At 35.7% G+C, this 16,430-nt stretch overlaps 1 protein-coding gene across 6 annotated transcripts; it reads left to right on the top strand.

Annotated features, from left to right (window-relative positions):
• The first annotated feature begins 1,465 nt into the window (after positions 1–1,465).
• Positions 1,466–16,426, top strand: LOC120165705. 6 transcript variants are annotated; one of them, XM_039175162.1, is made up of 16 exons: positions 1,470–1,655; positions 2,388–2,863; positions 2,987–3,078; positions 4,843–5,007; positions 5,108–5,501; positions 5,790–5,908; positions 6,001–6,073; positions 6,160–6,380; positions 6,472–6,516; positions 6,769–6,844; positions 12,538–12,729; positions 14,026–14,175; positions 14,343–14,468; positions 15,236–15,406; positions 15,940–15,999; positions 16,081–16,426. In XM_039175162.1, exons 2-16 carry the CDS (start codon positions 2,582–2,584, stop codon positions 16,192–16,194), a joined length of 2,280 nt encoding a protein of 759 aa, XP_039031093.1. In that variant the 5' UTR covers positions 1,470–1,655; positions 2,388–2,581; the 3' UTR covers positions 16,195–16,426. The 6 variants fall into 6 exon arrangements, with proteins under 6 accessions (XP_039031099.1, XP_039031097.1, XP_039031093.1 ...); XM_039175163.1 differs by having other exon boundaries at positions 2,385–2,863; XM_039175166.1 differs by lacking the exon at positions 15,236–15,406 and having other exon boundaries at positions 1,468–1,655.
• Positions 16,427–16,430: the final 4 nt, after the last annotated feature.

Here is a 16,430-nt window from a genome sequence, read left to right as displayed (position 1 = left end):
TGCACTTTACCCATAAAACTAAGGGTAAACTACAAGTTTAATATCTAAACTGTCACTTTTGTTATATTTTTACACTCGAACTTCATTTTCTTAAAAATCATGACTAACGTTTCGCTTATGTTTCATTTTGGTACCTCGCTTTAAAAACTTAACGATAAGGTTGACAACAACACAACAACAACACAACCAATTCCCATATGCAATGGGGTAAGGGGGAGGTAGGGTAGTAGGCTGCCTCCAACGCCAGGTTGAGTATTTCCGTGGAAGACCTCCGGCAGTCAGAAAATTAAAAATATAGATAAATGCAATGCATATATAAATAAATACATAAATACATAGTTGAACAGTATTCATATGCAGTTATTAATATCATATGCGCGTCTGTAATGGGCAGTAATCCCTGCAAAAAACCCCTGCGAAAAAATCTCTGCATATAGACAGAAACGTAAGACCCAACTAAATTTAAAAGTGAAGAGAATGATACACAATAGTCTACGATAGCAAGCCCAGTTCTAAGCCTTCATAAATACCAATAACAGAAACGTATAAAAAGTAGGAGTCATGAAAATTACTACAAAGGCATTAAAAGAAGACAGAGATGATACACCCTAGAGATGTGACCCACACTACTCGACTACCATAGTCTTAAGTCTCCATAATTTCCTATCAAAGGTCATGTCCTCGGTAAGGGCTAAATCCATCAAATCAGATCTCAAACATTCTTCCCACTTTCGCCTTGGTCTTCCTCTCCTTCTGGAACTGTCGACTGTAATCGATTCTACCCTCCTGACCGCATCCGACGGTAGTCGCCTAAGAACATGCCCAAACCACCGTAGTCTTCCCTCCCTCAATTTTTCGGAAACAATCACTACCCACAAAGACATCCTAATAGCAGAGTTTGTTGTCATATCCCACAGAGTCCTACCGCATGTCCATCGAAGCATTCTCATTTCTGCGGCCTCTATCCTCCTTACATGATCCTTCTTGGTTGCCCAACATTCTGATCCATACAACATCGCTGGTCTTATTGTCATTCTATAAAATTTTCCCTTAAGTTTTAGAGACACCTTCTTTTCACACAAAACTCCAGTAGCGGCCCTCCACTTTAGTCATCCCGCCTTTATACGGTGTGTAAAATTTAATAAATATCACATCAATAATTATGTTAATTTTCTAATGATAAAATATTAAATTAAAACCTAAATTAAATGTAGATATGATTCTGAAAATAAATAAAATTTAGATATCAAAATTAAACAAAATTAATAATTTAACTTTTAAACGTGTAATTTATCATAAAATTAAATATTACCATTTGAATAATTTTTTAATCTTTTCCTGGGTCTAAATTTTCCATTCAATTTTCTCAAGAAAGAAAGCGGAAGGCGATGCCTGTTTCTGTGATTATCCGTTTCTCCACGTCGACGGATAAAAAATTAAAAATAAATTAATAAACGTCCATCACAAGACTGCACGTCAGCCGCCTCTCATTCTTCTTTTTACTCCCAAAAAAATAAAATAAAAATTACTCCTCATTTTCCCACCATTTTCCCTGCACATTTTCTCGCAATCCAAACGCTAAAAGCATTCCCTTCGATTCCTTCATAATTGTTCATGTCGATTAAATTCCATCATCACAGCTTTGTATCTTCGAGGTGCTTAGAATTCTCCTTATTTTATTTTGTTTCCCCTTTAACTTATTGTTTTCACTTGCGGATTGTTTGTTTTTGGTTTCGGCTGAACGATTTACGTTCATTATTTATAATTATTTCGTTTAAGATTAAATTATGATACTTGTTAAACTGTTTCCCCTGGAAAATTTGATGCTGAAAATGGTTAAATGAAGGCTAATTTTTCATGTCCGATTCTGGCGAGCTGTTTCGTTTCCTTTGCTAGCCAAACAGCTCGATATACATATACAAAGAAGAGAAAAAGTCCAGACCACATTGCTGTTTTAAGAAGCTGATTTTTTTTGGGGGGGGGAACTTAATTGTGGTTTTTCATGGATTATTTTAACAAGTGACTTATTTCTGAAATTTAGTGGTTCACTTCACATGAATTAAGATGATGTTTTATGAGGTATTAAGTTTGAAGTTTTTGATAATATTATATTTAGGATTGCTAAAAAAAGTTAAAGAAATAAGTTTCAACTGATCATGTATTTACCAATTCAATTGACTCAAAGACCAAGAGTTATCTGGCTGCTGGTTTATGGATTAAACTAGAACTTAAAAACCTTTTAGAAGGAGGATGGAAGGAAATTTAAAAAATGCCTGCTATAGAATATCTGTAGTTAACAAGATATAAGTTATATGATACACTTAGTGTTCTTTTTATTAATGCTGTGTGAAGACACTTGCGCCTTGCTGGTTCTGTTGTTTTAGCAGGCCTTCAAATCCATGTCTTTCGCGGAGTTCATTTGGAACCCATGCTTCTTGCAAAAGAATGGCTAGATCCAGTTATAGGTTGACAAATTGTGGTAATCTGAGGAAGAAATGTCTAATAAGGAAGACTTCATTAGATAATCACAGGCTAGTGGGGTTGTAGGAAATATTTTTCAGCCTTTGGTAAATCAAGAAGGATGGGACTCCGTTTTCCTCTTGCATCAGCTGAAGATGGTGTAACTTTCAATGGGACTTCACAAACCAGTACTAGTACAGACATAGATGGCATAAGGACCAAGCTTAACCAATCACTGGAGGGTGAAGATTATAGTAATGGTCTTGTTCAATCTTTACATGATGCAGCCAGGGTTTTTGAGCTATCAATCAAAGAACAAGGCTCGTTATCAAAATTGTCTTGGTTTTCAACGGCCTGGATTGGTGTAGATAGGAATGCATGGGTGAAAACACTCTCTTATCAGGTTGGTCTTGATTCACTCTTTAAGCTTTTTTTAATATGTTTAATACTTTAATTTGATGCAAAAAGTATGTATGCTTCATTATTAGGTATCATTTAAGCCTGAAAATTTCATGCATTTTTTCAGGCTGCTGTGTATTCCCTACTCCAAGCTGCTATCGAGATTGCATCTCGAGGTGATAGTAGAGACAGGGATACAAATGTTTTTGCCCAAAGAAGGTAGTGCATTGCATATATTTTATATTTCATGTAGCTTATGGGTATTTACTTTTCACAAATATTGTTCAAGTATAGTCTATTTTGTTGCCTGTTCAAGTTTATATAAACGTACTTATGTACATTTAAATGTTCATCAGATAGTGGCGGTTAGGGACGAATTGTTGAAGCGAGGTGTGATTGGGATTGATGATCCCTTATGTCCACTGTGTGGTAGGGAGGTGGAATCAGTTTCACATCTTTTTTTGCATTGTGAGGTAGTATGGGGCCTATGGTATAGATTTTTGAATATTTGGAATGTGTCTTTGGTGATTCCAAAGAACGTCATTGATTTCTTCATTTTGTGGGATGATCTACTTTTCGAATTCCATGATTTGGAAATTTATTCCAAGGGCGGTGACGTGGACAGTGAGGAAATGTAGGAACGAGGTTATTTTTGAGAAAGGAAAGTTTCGATTTAGAATAGCTTCTTGGTTTGTTGCTAGATTCAATGTGTGCATATCCCTTTAGACTCCCTTGTGGGTGATTTAAAACTTGTTGATTATGTGGGTAGACAGAAAAAGGGTTGCTCTCAACCAACTTGCTGGGTTCCTCCTCCGGATAGGTTCATAAAGTTTAATGTTGATAGAGCGATGGTGAAAGGTTGGGATAAAGGAGGTATAGGTGGTCTGATTAGGAACAACAGTGGTATGTTGCTTCAGTGGTTCTCAGAAAGAGTTGGGGGTGGACTCCTAACCTGGCAGAATTAATGGCGATTAAGAGGGGGTTGTATCTTCTGGAAGAATCAGGTTCTGTTCTTAATCAGAGGATTATTCTTGAATCGGATTCAAGTAATGCTCTGAAGTGGATCAAAAATCTGGGTTTAGGCACCCCTATGTTCCAATCCTTGGTGAAGGATATAATCTCTATTATGGCAGGGAAGGATATTACTTTAAGGCATATCTTGAGGGCTGCCAACTGGGAAGCTGACAAATTAGCTAAAGATGAGATAGGTTGATTATTTGCCTTGTGTTGGCTGTGTTGAGGTGTAGGAATGTTTACATTTATGTAGGGAGTTCTGTTTTCAGTCTTTTGTAATTTCTGTTATGGTGTTTCAGCAGGATGTTAGGGTCTGGCAGTGTATTATTGTTCAGATTTATAAAAGTCATAGGTACTCTTTTCCTCCTTCAATGTTCTACATGTTACTAACGTAACATGGAGGGTACGAAGGTTTTTTTTTAATGAGGCCTATTCTTCTATAAAAAAAGTAGCATCAATTTGTGTAAATGCTTTTCGGATTATTTTGCAGTAAAGAAATTTGAAATCTTTTCCCATCTTGAATATGGTCCATGTTACAATTGGCTTTACAAGTTATAAATATCAATGTCACAATGGGACCTTAATGATTTTAGATATTATGGTTGCTCTCCTCTAGTTGTTATATAGTAACCTGTTATTTCTGCAGAACAAAATACCTAAAGGAAATCATTTTGTGCTGTGAAATGTGCAGTAGATAATGCTTGGTAGTTAATGGGTATTTTATTTTGCTTCGGTGATGGAGGCAGATTATGTTATAGTTGTAATTTTGAAATTCCGTTCTATCAAGTTTGCTGAAAGAGGCTTACACTTTCTCTGTCATTCTCTATTTTCATAAGAAAACTCTGTTTTCAATATGCTCATTTATGTGTTTCTAATAACTCTAATCAGTTAGTTCTCTGGAAAACTGTTTATATTACTTCTCTTTTCATTAAGCATTTCTAGCATCCTCTAATAATCATGTTGATGCAGTTTATTGAGTCAATCTGCCCCCTTAGAGGGCTTAATCAGGGAGAAACTATCAGCCAAGCAACCTGAAGCATATGACTGGTTCCGGAATGAGCAAGTTCCAGCTGTGGTGACCTCTTTTGTAAATTATTTTGAAGGAGACCTTCAATTCACTGCTGCCACAGATTTGTAAGTAATCACCTCTTGCTTCTTCATGTGGGCCTCTTATGAAGCGCTTGATAGCAGTGAAGCTTGTGGTAATATTCTGACTCTTTTAGTCTGCTCCTAGGTGCTGGAAAGGCAAGTTGTCATCTGCAGGAACTGCAAGTGACAGAGCTCTTCTCATGCTTTCCCTGACTTGTGTTGCTGCAATCACAAAACTTGGTTCTGCTAAAATTTCCTGTTCCCAGTTCTTTTCCACAATTCCGGACTTAACTGGTAGACTTATGGATATGCTGGTTGATTTTGTTCCAATTCACCAAGTTTATCAATCTATAAAGGACAGTGGGCTACACAGAGAATTTCTTGTCCATTTTGGTCCCCGAGCTGCAGCATGCAGAGTGGAAAATGATCAAGATTCAGAGGAGGTTATTTTCTGGGTTGATCTTGTACAGAAGCAGCTGCTGAGAGCTATAGATAGAGAGAAAATATGGTCGAGGCTAACAACATCTGAAAGCATTGAGGTTTGGAGTGACAGTTTATGATTTGTTGCTTTTTGAGACACCCTGTTTCTTTTTCATCTCCTGAACTTAGCATCCTGGCCAAAGGTTATAAAATAATCTAATGAGTTTGTATCTCGGGGATGAATTTGTTGACAAGATGGTTTGGTTCCCACATCCTTTTAGAATATGATGGATAAAATGTGAAATTATGATAATTGGAGGAAGAAAAATAATTTATGCTAGAGAACATCTACATATCGCATTTTATTTTGGTCAAGGTTCATTGAAAGTTGTACTAATTCCTTGCAGGTATTGGAAAGGGATTTGACCATTTTTGGATTCTTTATTGCCTTAGGCAGAAATACACAGGGTTTTTTATATGCAAATGGATATGATGTTATAGATGATCCCATTGAAAGCTTCATTAGGTATCATTGAATACATTAACCTTCTCCTCTATTATGATAGGTCCGTTCCTATGATTTATTTGTGAATTTAATTCCATGTCCTTTTCTTGTAGGTATCTTATAGGTGGCAGCGTATTGTACTACCCCCAACTATCATCAATAAGTTCTTATCAGCTCTATGTTGAGGTTAGCTGCATGATTTTTTTTTTGGTTATTACCGCTTGACAAATATGTTTTATGACAAATATCTGACCCTATCTTTAATCCATTAGGTCGTATGCGAGGAGCTAGACTGGCTTCCTTTTTATCCTGGCACTGTCAGCACATCAAAACAGTCTCATGGACATAAAAGTAGACGAGAAGGTCCACCTAATACTAAAGCTATTCCTGAAGTGTTGGATGTTTGTTCTCATTGGATGCAGAGCTTTATTAAATATAGTAGATGGCTGGAAAATCCTTCTAGTGTTAAGGCTGCAAGATTCCTGTCTAGAGGGTAAAGGAGTTTACAGTTGACTAGTGATAGCCAGTTTATATTGATCTCTGTTGCGTGATTTGAGCAAAATGTTGTTATCTTTATTGTTTAGGCACAACAATTTGATGATGTGCATGAAAGAATTCAGGATGCCATCGTAAGTTGCGGATGCTTAACTTTAGTATTCCTTGCTTCCTTCTCTCTCTCTTGAACCCCCCTCTTTTTTTTCTCTCTCACACATTTGCATGCACTTTTGAATTCAAGTAGATGCATGATTGCTATATTGAAAACATTTACTATTGTTTGTTTTATGCCATAAAAGTGTTGCATTCCCTTGATAGTGGTACTTTACTGCTTTATATTTAATGATTTCTAATCTGTGATTATACTTGCTGGAAATGTGATGCAGAAGGAAAATGGTTGAGACTAGACCTGTTAGTGGGGCTGGATTAGTCAATGAGAAAGAGTCAGATTCATTTGATAAGGTTTCTCCTTTTTCCTTTGAAATAAGTTGTTCCAAAGTAGATTTTATGTAGTTTGGAACTAGCTTCTTTGACTATGCTGATACTAATGGTGTGCATTTAAGTCTCGGCGGGGCCTATTTTTTTATTCATATGCTTTAGGCGGATCTGTTGTTAATGCTTCCGTCTTTTTCCCATGAAACCTAAGATGTCATAGCTTTTGCTTGCAAAATTCTTGAATGAATGTAACATCCCATATTTTTTCTTTGTCTGGCTTCTGTGTGCGCTAGATTCTGTTGTTGAACTGCATTGTTTTGTTGGCTGATTACATCGTTTGTTCTCCATAATACATGTGATTTTGAGGGAGCAAGCAAATGATAAAATGTTTTATGCATAGCAAAAGTAAGAGTCCTTGAAAGTAGAAGAATCGTTAGAAATATATGCGCGCACTAGAATCATAAAGGTTGAAAATCGCAATCATATAGGATAGTAGTAGCTACAAAGCTCACTTTACCATCAATAAATAAACTTTACTGCAGTATGATGGTATGATGGTCGGCACTGATTATCAGATTCCCCATGACCTTATAACTAGGTGATGCTTCTTTCTCGATTATACCTGAAGGATTTAGCATATGTTTTTAGAAATCGAAAACTTATTTGATACCATGTGGAAACTGGAAAAACAGGTTTGTTTTAGTGTTTCTACATTTCATTAAAGTTTACAGAGTTAGTCTTTTATAGACATCAGCCTAGAGTTTTACCCTGCTAGGAAAACTAACAACTATACAAAACATTTGAAATTTAAACTAGAGACAAGGTTAATCTAATCTAAACAAACTAAGAGAAATAACAAATAACAAACTGTGATAAATCAGAGTAATTCTCTGTTATTTTGTACTATAATCAATGGGATTTGTTACATATTTATATACAAGCTATATATCTATCTAAGGAAACTTTAAGATAGTAAAGAAACTAATTCTAGGGAAAGATATAATCCCTTAAAGCAAGGGATTGTACAAAATATTCACAAAATCCTATTAAAAGCATTCCTAATTTAATCTATTTCCTGACACGTATTTTCCTACACCCCCTCAAGCTGGGGAATATACATTGTATAATCCCAGCTTGGATAAAAAATTGTCAAATACATGTTTTGATAAGGCCTTTGTAAACATGTTTGCTAATTGTCCTTCTGAAGGGATGTAAGAGCAACCATCCCTTTGTTTACTCTCTCTGAAATGAAGTGCCTATCAATTTCAACATGTTTGTTCTATCATGTTGAACTGGATTTTTGGCGAATCTGAATTGTGGACTGATTGTCACAAAGAACTTCAGAACAATCTTCTTGTTCAGGGTATAATTATTTTAGCAGCTTAAGTATCCAGATTCCTTCACACATTCCCAATGTCAAGGCTCTAAAGTCTGCCTCAGCACTACTTCACAAAACAACTATTGTTTCTTACTTCTCCAAGTAACAAGGTTTCCTCACACAAATGTGCAATAGCCACTAGTAGATCTCCTTTCTGTTAAGTCCCTTGCCTAGCTAGAGTCTGTAAAGACTTTCACACATCTGTCTTGTGACTTTTTGAACATTAAACCATGTACAGGAGTTCTTCAAGTACTTCAGGATCCTGTTAGCTGTTGCCATGTGTTCTTCATTGGTATTAGCCATGTGTTAACTAATTACATTTACTGAAAAAGTTATATCTGGCCTGGTTAATGACAAGTAGATTAGCTTTCCCATTAACCTTTGAAATCTATCTTTATCTGCTAAGGAGCTTGCTGCCTCCTTGTTGAATATCAGGTTGGCTTCCATTGGTGTATCTGTTGGCTTACACCCTAAAAAAACCTGCTTCATTGAGTAAGTCAAGAACATACTTTCTTTGGTTGATCATGAGCCCCTCTTTAGATCTTGCAACCTCCATACCTAGGAAGTATCTCAACTTTCCTAAGTCCTTTAGTTTCAAATTCCTTGTTTAGAGTGTTTTTAAACTGCTAATTTCCTCATCATCATCTCCAGTTAGGATTATGTCATCCGCATACACAATTAGGATAGCTCTTTTGTTCTAGGAATTTTTCTTGATGAAGAGTGTATGATAGGCAAGGGACTGCCTGTAACCATTTTTTAGGATCACTTTGGTGAACCTTTCAAACCAGACCCTAGGGGACTGTTTTAGCCCATATAGTGACCAATTAAGCTTGCACATTTTTGATTTCCTTCAATAGACTCCAAACCAGGTGGTACCTTCATATAGACCTCCTCATCGAGTTTGCCATTGAGAAAGGCATTTTTATCATCAAGTAGTCATGGTTGACAGCAAGACTTAGTAGTACCCGAACTGCATTGAGTTTAGCCACTGGAGCAAAAATCTCTGTAAAATCTACCCCATAGGTTTGTGTATATTCTTTACCACTAGTCTTGCTTTGTATCTCTGTACACTGCCATTAGAATTATATTTCACAGCAAAGATCCATTTACAACCAACAAGTTTTTTGCCTTGTGGAAGGTCTGTTATAGTTCATGTAGCATTTTCTCGAGTGCACTGATTTCCTCTTCAACAGCCCTTCTCCATTTAGGATCCTTTAATTCTTTATCAATATTTGAGGGGATTTGTTCTTCACTCAAACTAGCTGTAAAGGCTTGGAAAAACGTCAATAAAGAGCTGTAACTAGTAAATTTTTGAATAGGGTGTTTAGTGCATTGTCTTACTCCCTTTCTAATGGCAATAGGAAAATCATCAAGATTAGAGAAGTGCACTTATTGTACTCATTTCCTTCTTCTTCCACATTAGCAGCTAGACCTAAATCCAACTCTCGACAAGTATCAGATTGCAGAATAGCCTCAGGTATAGTTTTCTTTTTTCTTGTGTAAACCAAAAGTTGTTTAGGAGGTGTAGTTTTGGAAGTATCAGGATGATTATTAGGAGTGGGTGTAGAAGAATATGAAGGTATGGAAGGAAAGGTAGTAGGTTTAGGTAATAAAGGTGGATTTGAAGGTGACAAATCTGAAGGTATTGAAAAATTAGGAGAGGTTACCTGATGTTGATGATAAGGTTGAAAATCATTCCATGTCTCCCCCTTAATTTCAGCTTTGGGAAAATAGGGGTCCTGCTAAAAAATGTGAGATCCATAGTGACATAAAATCGTTTAGAAGGTGGATGATAGCATTTATAACCCTTCTTTAGTGAAGAATACCCTACTAGAATGCATTTTAGGGATCTAGGATCGAACTTGGACCTATTAGGAGCAGAATTATGGATAAACACATTGCAGCCAAAGACTTTAATAGGTAAAATAGAAGAAATAAGCTTGAAGTGGGGGTAACTCTCCAAGAAAATGGATTGAGGAGTATGGAAATTCAAAACCTTACTAGGCATACAGTTTATCAAATATGTGGTAGTTAACAAGGCCTCTCCCCACAAGTAGGTTGGAACGTTGTTGGTGAAGAGAAGAGAACGGGTAACATCAAAGAAGGTGTCTATTTTTCCTCTTGACAATGCCATTTTGCTGTGGAGTGTCAACATAGGAACTGATTTGAACTATGCCTTTGGTTTTGAAAAAATCACCTAACGATGTAGCAAAGAATTCACTGCCATTATCATAATGAAAAACTTGAATTTTGGAATGAAATTGGGTGTCAACCATGGTATTAAATCTCTCAAATATAACAAAAGTTTCATATTTGTCTCTCATTAAATAAGTCCAAGTTAACCTACTATGGTCATCGATAAATGTAATGAACCACTTACAGCCATTAGCATTCTTCACTCTAGAAGGGCCCCAAATGTCACTATGGATCAAGAAAAAGGGCATGAAGGCTTATATTTAGATGGTGAATAGGATGCTTTGGTATGTATAGCAAGTGAACAAATATGACATTTAAACAAATGCGACTTTTTATTAATAAAAAGAGAAGGATATAACTTTGCTAGATATTGAAAACTAGGATGACCTAACCTAAAATGCCATAACATAACAATATCATTTTTTTCTAAGGCTGTGAAAGAACTATGAGGTGTTTCGAAAGTGGAAGGAGGGTCATTTAGGATATAGAGGCCATTGTGCAAGCTAGCATTGCCAATCATCTTTTTCATGTCCAATGCCTGTAAAGTACATCCAGATTCATTAAAATTGATAGCACAATTTAGATCCTTTGAAAGTTTACCGACAGATATAAGGTTTCAAGCAAGATTAGGTACAAAAAGGACATTATCAAGAAGCATATTCTTATTGAGAGAGATATAACCATGCCTATGAATCTGGGAAAAGGAACCATCTGCAGTTTTAATAGCCCTGCCAAATGTAGCCGAAAAAGTTTTAAACAATGTCCTGTTGCTAGTCATGTGATCTGAAGCCCCGGAGTCAAGGACCCAAATGCGGGTCAACTGTTGAGAAAGAAGGGCTGCAGGAAAAGTTTTACCTTCTGGTTCAGCCATGGTTAGATTACCCGCTCGAGGCCCTGCTAATTGACGAAACATCCTCTGAAGATCTGCAATTTGTTCCTTAGTGAAATTAGAAACAATAGTGGCAGAAGCTAAGGTGGACTGAGTAGAAGAGGAGGAGGTAATCTCAGTAGAAGAAGAGGAAGAAGCAGAGGAAGAAGTATTGGCCATCAATTAGGAATTAGAATTGTCGAAACCTAATCTGATACCATGTGATAAATCATAGTAGTTCTCTGTTTAATCAATAGGATTTGTTACATATTTATATACAAGCTATATCTCTATCTAAGTAAGCATTAAGATAGGAAAGAAATTAATTCTAGGGAAAGATATAATCCCTTAGGGTGCGTTTGGTTCACGGAATGTAAGATTACCAGTGGAAATGTAAGATTACCAGGGAATAAGATTACTGGGAATGTTGTATTTTGTGTTTGGTTGGTTTAGCAGGAATGTAAGATTACCGTGTTTGGTAAAGGAATAAAATATTATTGGAATGTATATTTGACCAAATTGTCATTATATATTTGTTTTTTTATCAAGTTGGAAAATATTTATATATTTTTTAAAAAAAAATTAAATTCATAAAATTTATATATATATTTTTTATAAAATTGAAAATATAAAAATGTTTAATGAAAGGGTAAAATTTTATTTTAACCCATGAACTTCATATAAAATTTTAATTATAGAATTTTTTTGTAAATCTAAAATAGTTTAAGGATAAATTTGTAATTTAACCTTCATAGAATTTTTATTAGTCAATGACAGAAGAAGGATATTTTTGAAAGGAAAAAAATTTAAGGGCATTTTAGTCCAAAACGTCGGTAATCCAACAATATCTAAGGAAAGGGGGTAATGACGTTCCCAGTAATATATCCCAAAAAATCTACTATTGGTAATAAAATATTACCGGGAATGAGATTCCCGGCCAACCAAACATGGGAATGTAGATTCCATTCCCATGGGAATCCCACATTCCTTGATCCAAACACCCCCTTAAAGCAAGGGATTGTAACTACAAGAAATATTCACAAAATCCTATTAAAAGCATTACTAATTTAATCTATTTCTGACACGTATGTTCCTACACAAACTGCCTAAGTAATCAACTCACAAAGACATAATTGCTTTCTCCGTTCTTATCTTGCTGCGGCTCTTCTGATATGCTTGTATGGATAGAACTCTTGCTCTCATATTTGCCGCAGTCTATATGTGCCTTATTTGAACTTGTTGAATTCTAACTATGCAGTGGCATCATGTTGGTTTCAGGCATTAGAGAGTATTGAAGAAGCTCTGAAAAGATTGGAAAACTTGCTTCAAGAGTTGCATTGTTCAAGTTCTTACTCTGGGAAAGAACAATTACAGGCAGCTTGTTCCGACCTTGAGAAAATAAGGAAACTAAAGAAAGAGGCTGAATTTTTGGAGGCATCTTTCAGAGCAAAAGAAGCTTTTCTTCGACAGGTTTCTTCCTACCCCTCCTACCACTTTTTCTGTTAATTTTATTTTTGTTAAATACCATATATTCTGGTACTGCCTTCACTATGGAATTAATGCTAGAATGGCAAGATGGCTCTGGCTTTTCAGTGCCACATGTAGAAGATAGTTTTTTGCCTTTTGCTTCAATGAAAAAGAAATTTTTCTGCTGCGTATTTGCAAATTAGTGTAATTAGTTTCATGGGGTTAGTTGCCGATCAGCACAACATATACCATAGACTACATGAGTGGCTTTTCCTTTTTTTTTTGTAAATTGCATGATTGACTTTGCAACAATATAAATAGTTTAGTTCAAATTGCAATTATGCTTCCCCTTCCGTGATTGGGTGTTTTACATTGTTTACGTGGCAGTCCATGCCTTGATTTTGCATCTTACACATTATAGAAAATGTTTGTGAGCTTAGTTTGAAATTATGTACATTCATTACTTTCATTCAGGAAGCTGGTGATGATACTTCCCAGTCCTCTTTTAGTGAGCAGCAAGAATATCCTAGAACAAAATCTTTAACAAATGATAGAAGCAACAGGTGGCAACTTAAGCTGTACACTACAGTTTTTACCTGCTTTCACGGATTTTATTGTTAATGCTAGTTCAACCATACCATGCATCTTTATTTTATTTGTCTTTTTCATTAGAGTTGTCAATAAGTATCGTGGATTATGGAGCTTCTTACACCCTTCATCCAGGAAGCCTGGTGCAGATTATCAGCTATAGAGAAATCGGTATAACCTGCCTCACAAGTAGCATTTTACACTTGTTGGTAGCATTTGGTCCTTTTAGTATCAGATTTGCATGCCATTTATTCTCCTGTTGGTCTATATCACCACCAGTAATTGGGCCTCAAGATCTAATTCCAAAGGACTTGAGAACTGGACCTTTTAACTCTGGAGATATACTGTTGAGATGTTGGAATAATAGATAAATAATGCCTGGTTTCAACTTCTGTTTTGTTAATTAAAATATTATAAAGCTGTGTACATGTACATCAAGCTTTAGTTGTTTAACTGTATGGAAGGTTGAACATGATCATGGATTGAAGGTTCGAGGGTAGTGAAGAATCTGAGAAGAAATCTATCATCAATAATCATGCTTTTTAGCACCTCTTTCTTAGATACACTGTCAAATATACACTTATGTTAAAAAATTCTTAAGACTATAATTATGATAACACATATTCCAGGTGCTAAAGCATATAATATGGTGTTGGAAATCTCTGTGAATTTTATGTAAATGAAAGCTATTTGCAATTTTATTGCATCCAGGGAAATGAATTGATTGAGCAGAATGCTTCAAAGGCCAATAATTCCGATTCAGAACCAAATGAAATCCACCGGTTTGAACAATTAAGGAATGAACTAATTGAGCTTGAGAAGCGTGTTAAAAGAAGTGCTGATAAGTCAGCATATGAGGAGGTAAGCTCAATCTGTTGACAGTTATAACTGTAGTTTTGTCACAAAAGATGCATCCATTAAAAGAATGAGAAACATGATGATGCATGATATATTAACCGTGAACCTTTCAGAATGGCTTTAATATTCTTCCATTTTTAATTTGCTTTACTGTTTTCAAATTTGTTCAGGATGTTAAGGTTACAGTTGATCGTCCTAGCTCTATTGATGACATTGGACGTGCTCCATTGGTTGAGGTTGAGAAGAAAGAAAGTATCATTGAAAAATCATTAGAGAAGATAAAAGAAACAAGCACGGTATGAGTTTCTTGAGGATAAGTCAAATAATGTTTGTATATTATCATTCTGTGATCTCTCTAGTTTGATTTACATGCGTTCTTCCAACTTTTGGACGAAAGAATTCGTCATTATTTTCAATGACTAATTTTTTTCTCATGTTAAAATTTAATTTGACTAATTGAAACCTTTCATAGACCTTGAAAAAACTTTTCTATATTGCCCATGATAAGGCTTTATTAGATTGGTTAAAGGCTAGAGGAACTTTCTGCAGTTTAAAGTCCAACATGTGGTTCATTTTCTATATAATGATAATTTATAAACTGTATACTCTTGATGCCATTGAAGCATACTTGGTTCTTATTTAATAAAAAAGCTTCGGCTATGTTTCCTGTTCTGGTTCTGGTTCTGGTCCCGTATGATGATTCAGCATACTAAAACAACTAGTTTATTTGTAGGTAGCAAGGGTGGTTACTTCTTTCTGTACACTATCATGTTGACATGGGTATACGAATAATGTGGAAGTAGGTTATACAGCATGCAAAGTAACTTTTGGCTTGCTAATGTAATTTTCCCCTTTTTCATGAAACATGAGAAGAATTATGAACTGGATTTTTAAGATCCCCTGATAAGGTCATTGTGTTGGATGATTTCTATCGATTGTTTGACTCTTCATCAATATGTCTTGGTCTGACTAATTGTGGTGTATATAATTACAATCACCACTTTAAGAAGTCATCTATAGTTTTCTCATGATGCCATAATCTGAGTTATTTACCAATAAACAGGACGTCTTGCAAGGAACTCAGCTTCTAGCCATTGATGTTGCTGCTGCAACGGAGTTTCTTAGAAGGTCCCTGATAGGGGATGAATTAGCGGAAAAAGAAAAGAAAGCTCTTCGGAGAACTCTAACCGACTTGGCATCAGTCATTCCTATTAGTGTTTTGATGCTTCTTCCTGTAAGTTAAAATAATACATCATTCTGTCAAGTCTATCTCTGCCAATGCATTGCTGATCCATCATTTCTGTTTTCCTCATGCACAATTCATATCGATCATGGGACTTCTACATAAATCACCACTCTTGGATCAATAAACAAAAAAGCAAGACTTTTGCTAATAATTTGACCACAAGAGTTGGGGGCTGAAAATTTAAGTTTAGAGAGAATACTCTCCTATAATTTCATATGGAAGTCTTTTTTCATGTAAGGTATCTTTAACACCTACAAGCTTCTTTAAATTAAGTTTTTCCCTTCCCTCATTATCCAAAATAGAGGCTCATAGCATAAACATCTAGCATGCTGGGTATATCAGGCAAGTAATGTCGAGCGAGCCTTAAATTATTAGAGAATTAGAAAATTAGTAGTTTCATACCTCTACATGATTGGAACAACTTACAGCTTTTAATGTTACCTTTCCTATCATCTTTTATTTACAATTCAATTTACCATTGATCTATTATGTCTTATTGTGACGGAAAAATTATGCCTGAGGTTACTGCTGTTGGGCATGCAGCCATGTTGGCTGCCATTCAAAGATATGTGCCGGCGCTGGTGTGTCCTCCTTGTTAATGTCTGCTTCAGGTGTTGAACCTCTATTTCTCAATGGCTAGCTAACTGTCTGTTTCATGGCAGATACCATCCACATATGGATCTGAACGTTTAGACCTCTTGAGGCAGCTTGAGAAAGTAAAGGAAATGGAGATGAGCGAAGTGGATTCTGAAGAAAATGTGGAGGAGGCAGCCTGAATAGCTGTATAGCCTTTAAAAGAGAAACAATGCTTTTCGTATAGAGTAACAGATGGTTGGCATATTCTGTTTTAAATCACCGTATTCCTTGTTTTGCATTTTCTTCATTAATTGCACAAAATAGATAAAAACACAAATGTAAACCAACAGAGCCCGAGAAATGCCTTAGGTAGGCTTGCACCCCCTGAAAAAAAAAGTGTATTTTACTATTCTTGGGTTTTTTTTATTTTTTTTTT

This window comes from Hibiscus syriacus, unplaced genomic scaffold (genome assembly GCF_006381635.1).
Source record: "Hibiscus syriacus cultivar Baekdansim isolate YM2019G1 unplaced genomic scaffold, ASM638163v2 tig00111587_pilon, whole genome shotgun sequence".
Taxonomy (NCBI): domain Eukaryota; kingdom Viridiplantae; phylum Streptophyta; class Magnoliopsida; order Malvales; family Malvaceae; genus Hibiscus; species Hibiscus syriacus.
This window is presented reverse-complemented; position numbering and strand designations above follow the sequence as displayed.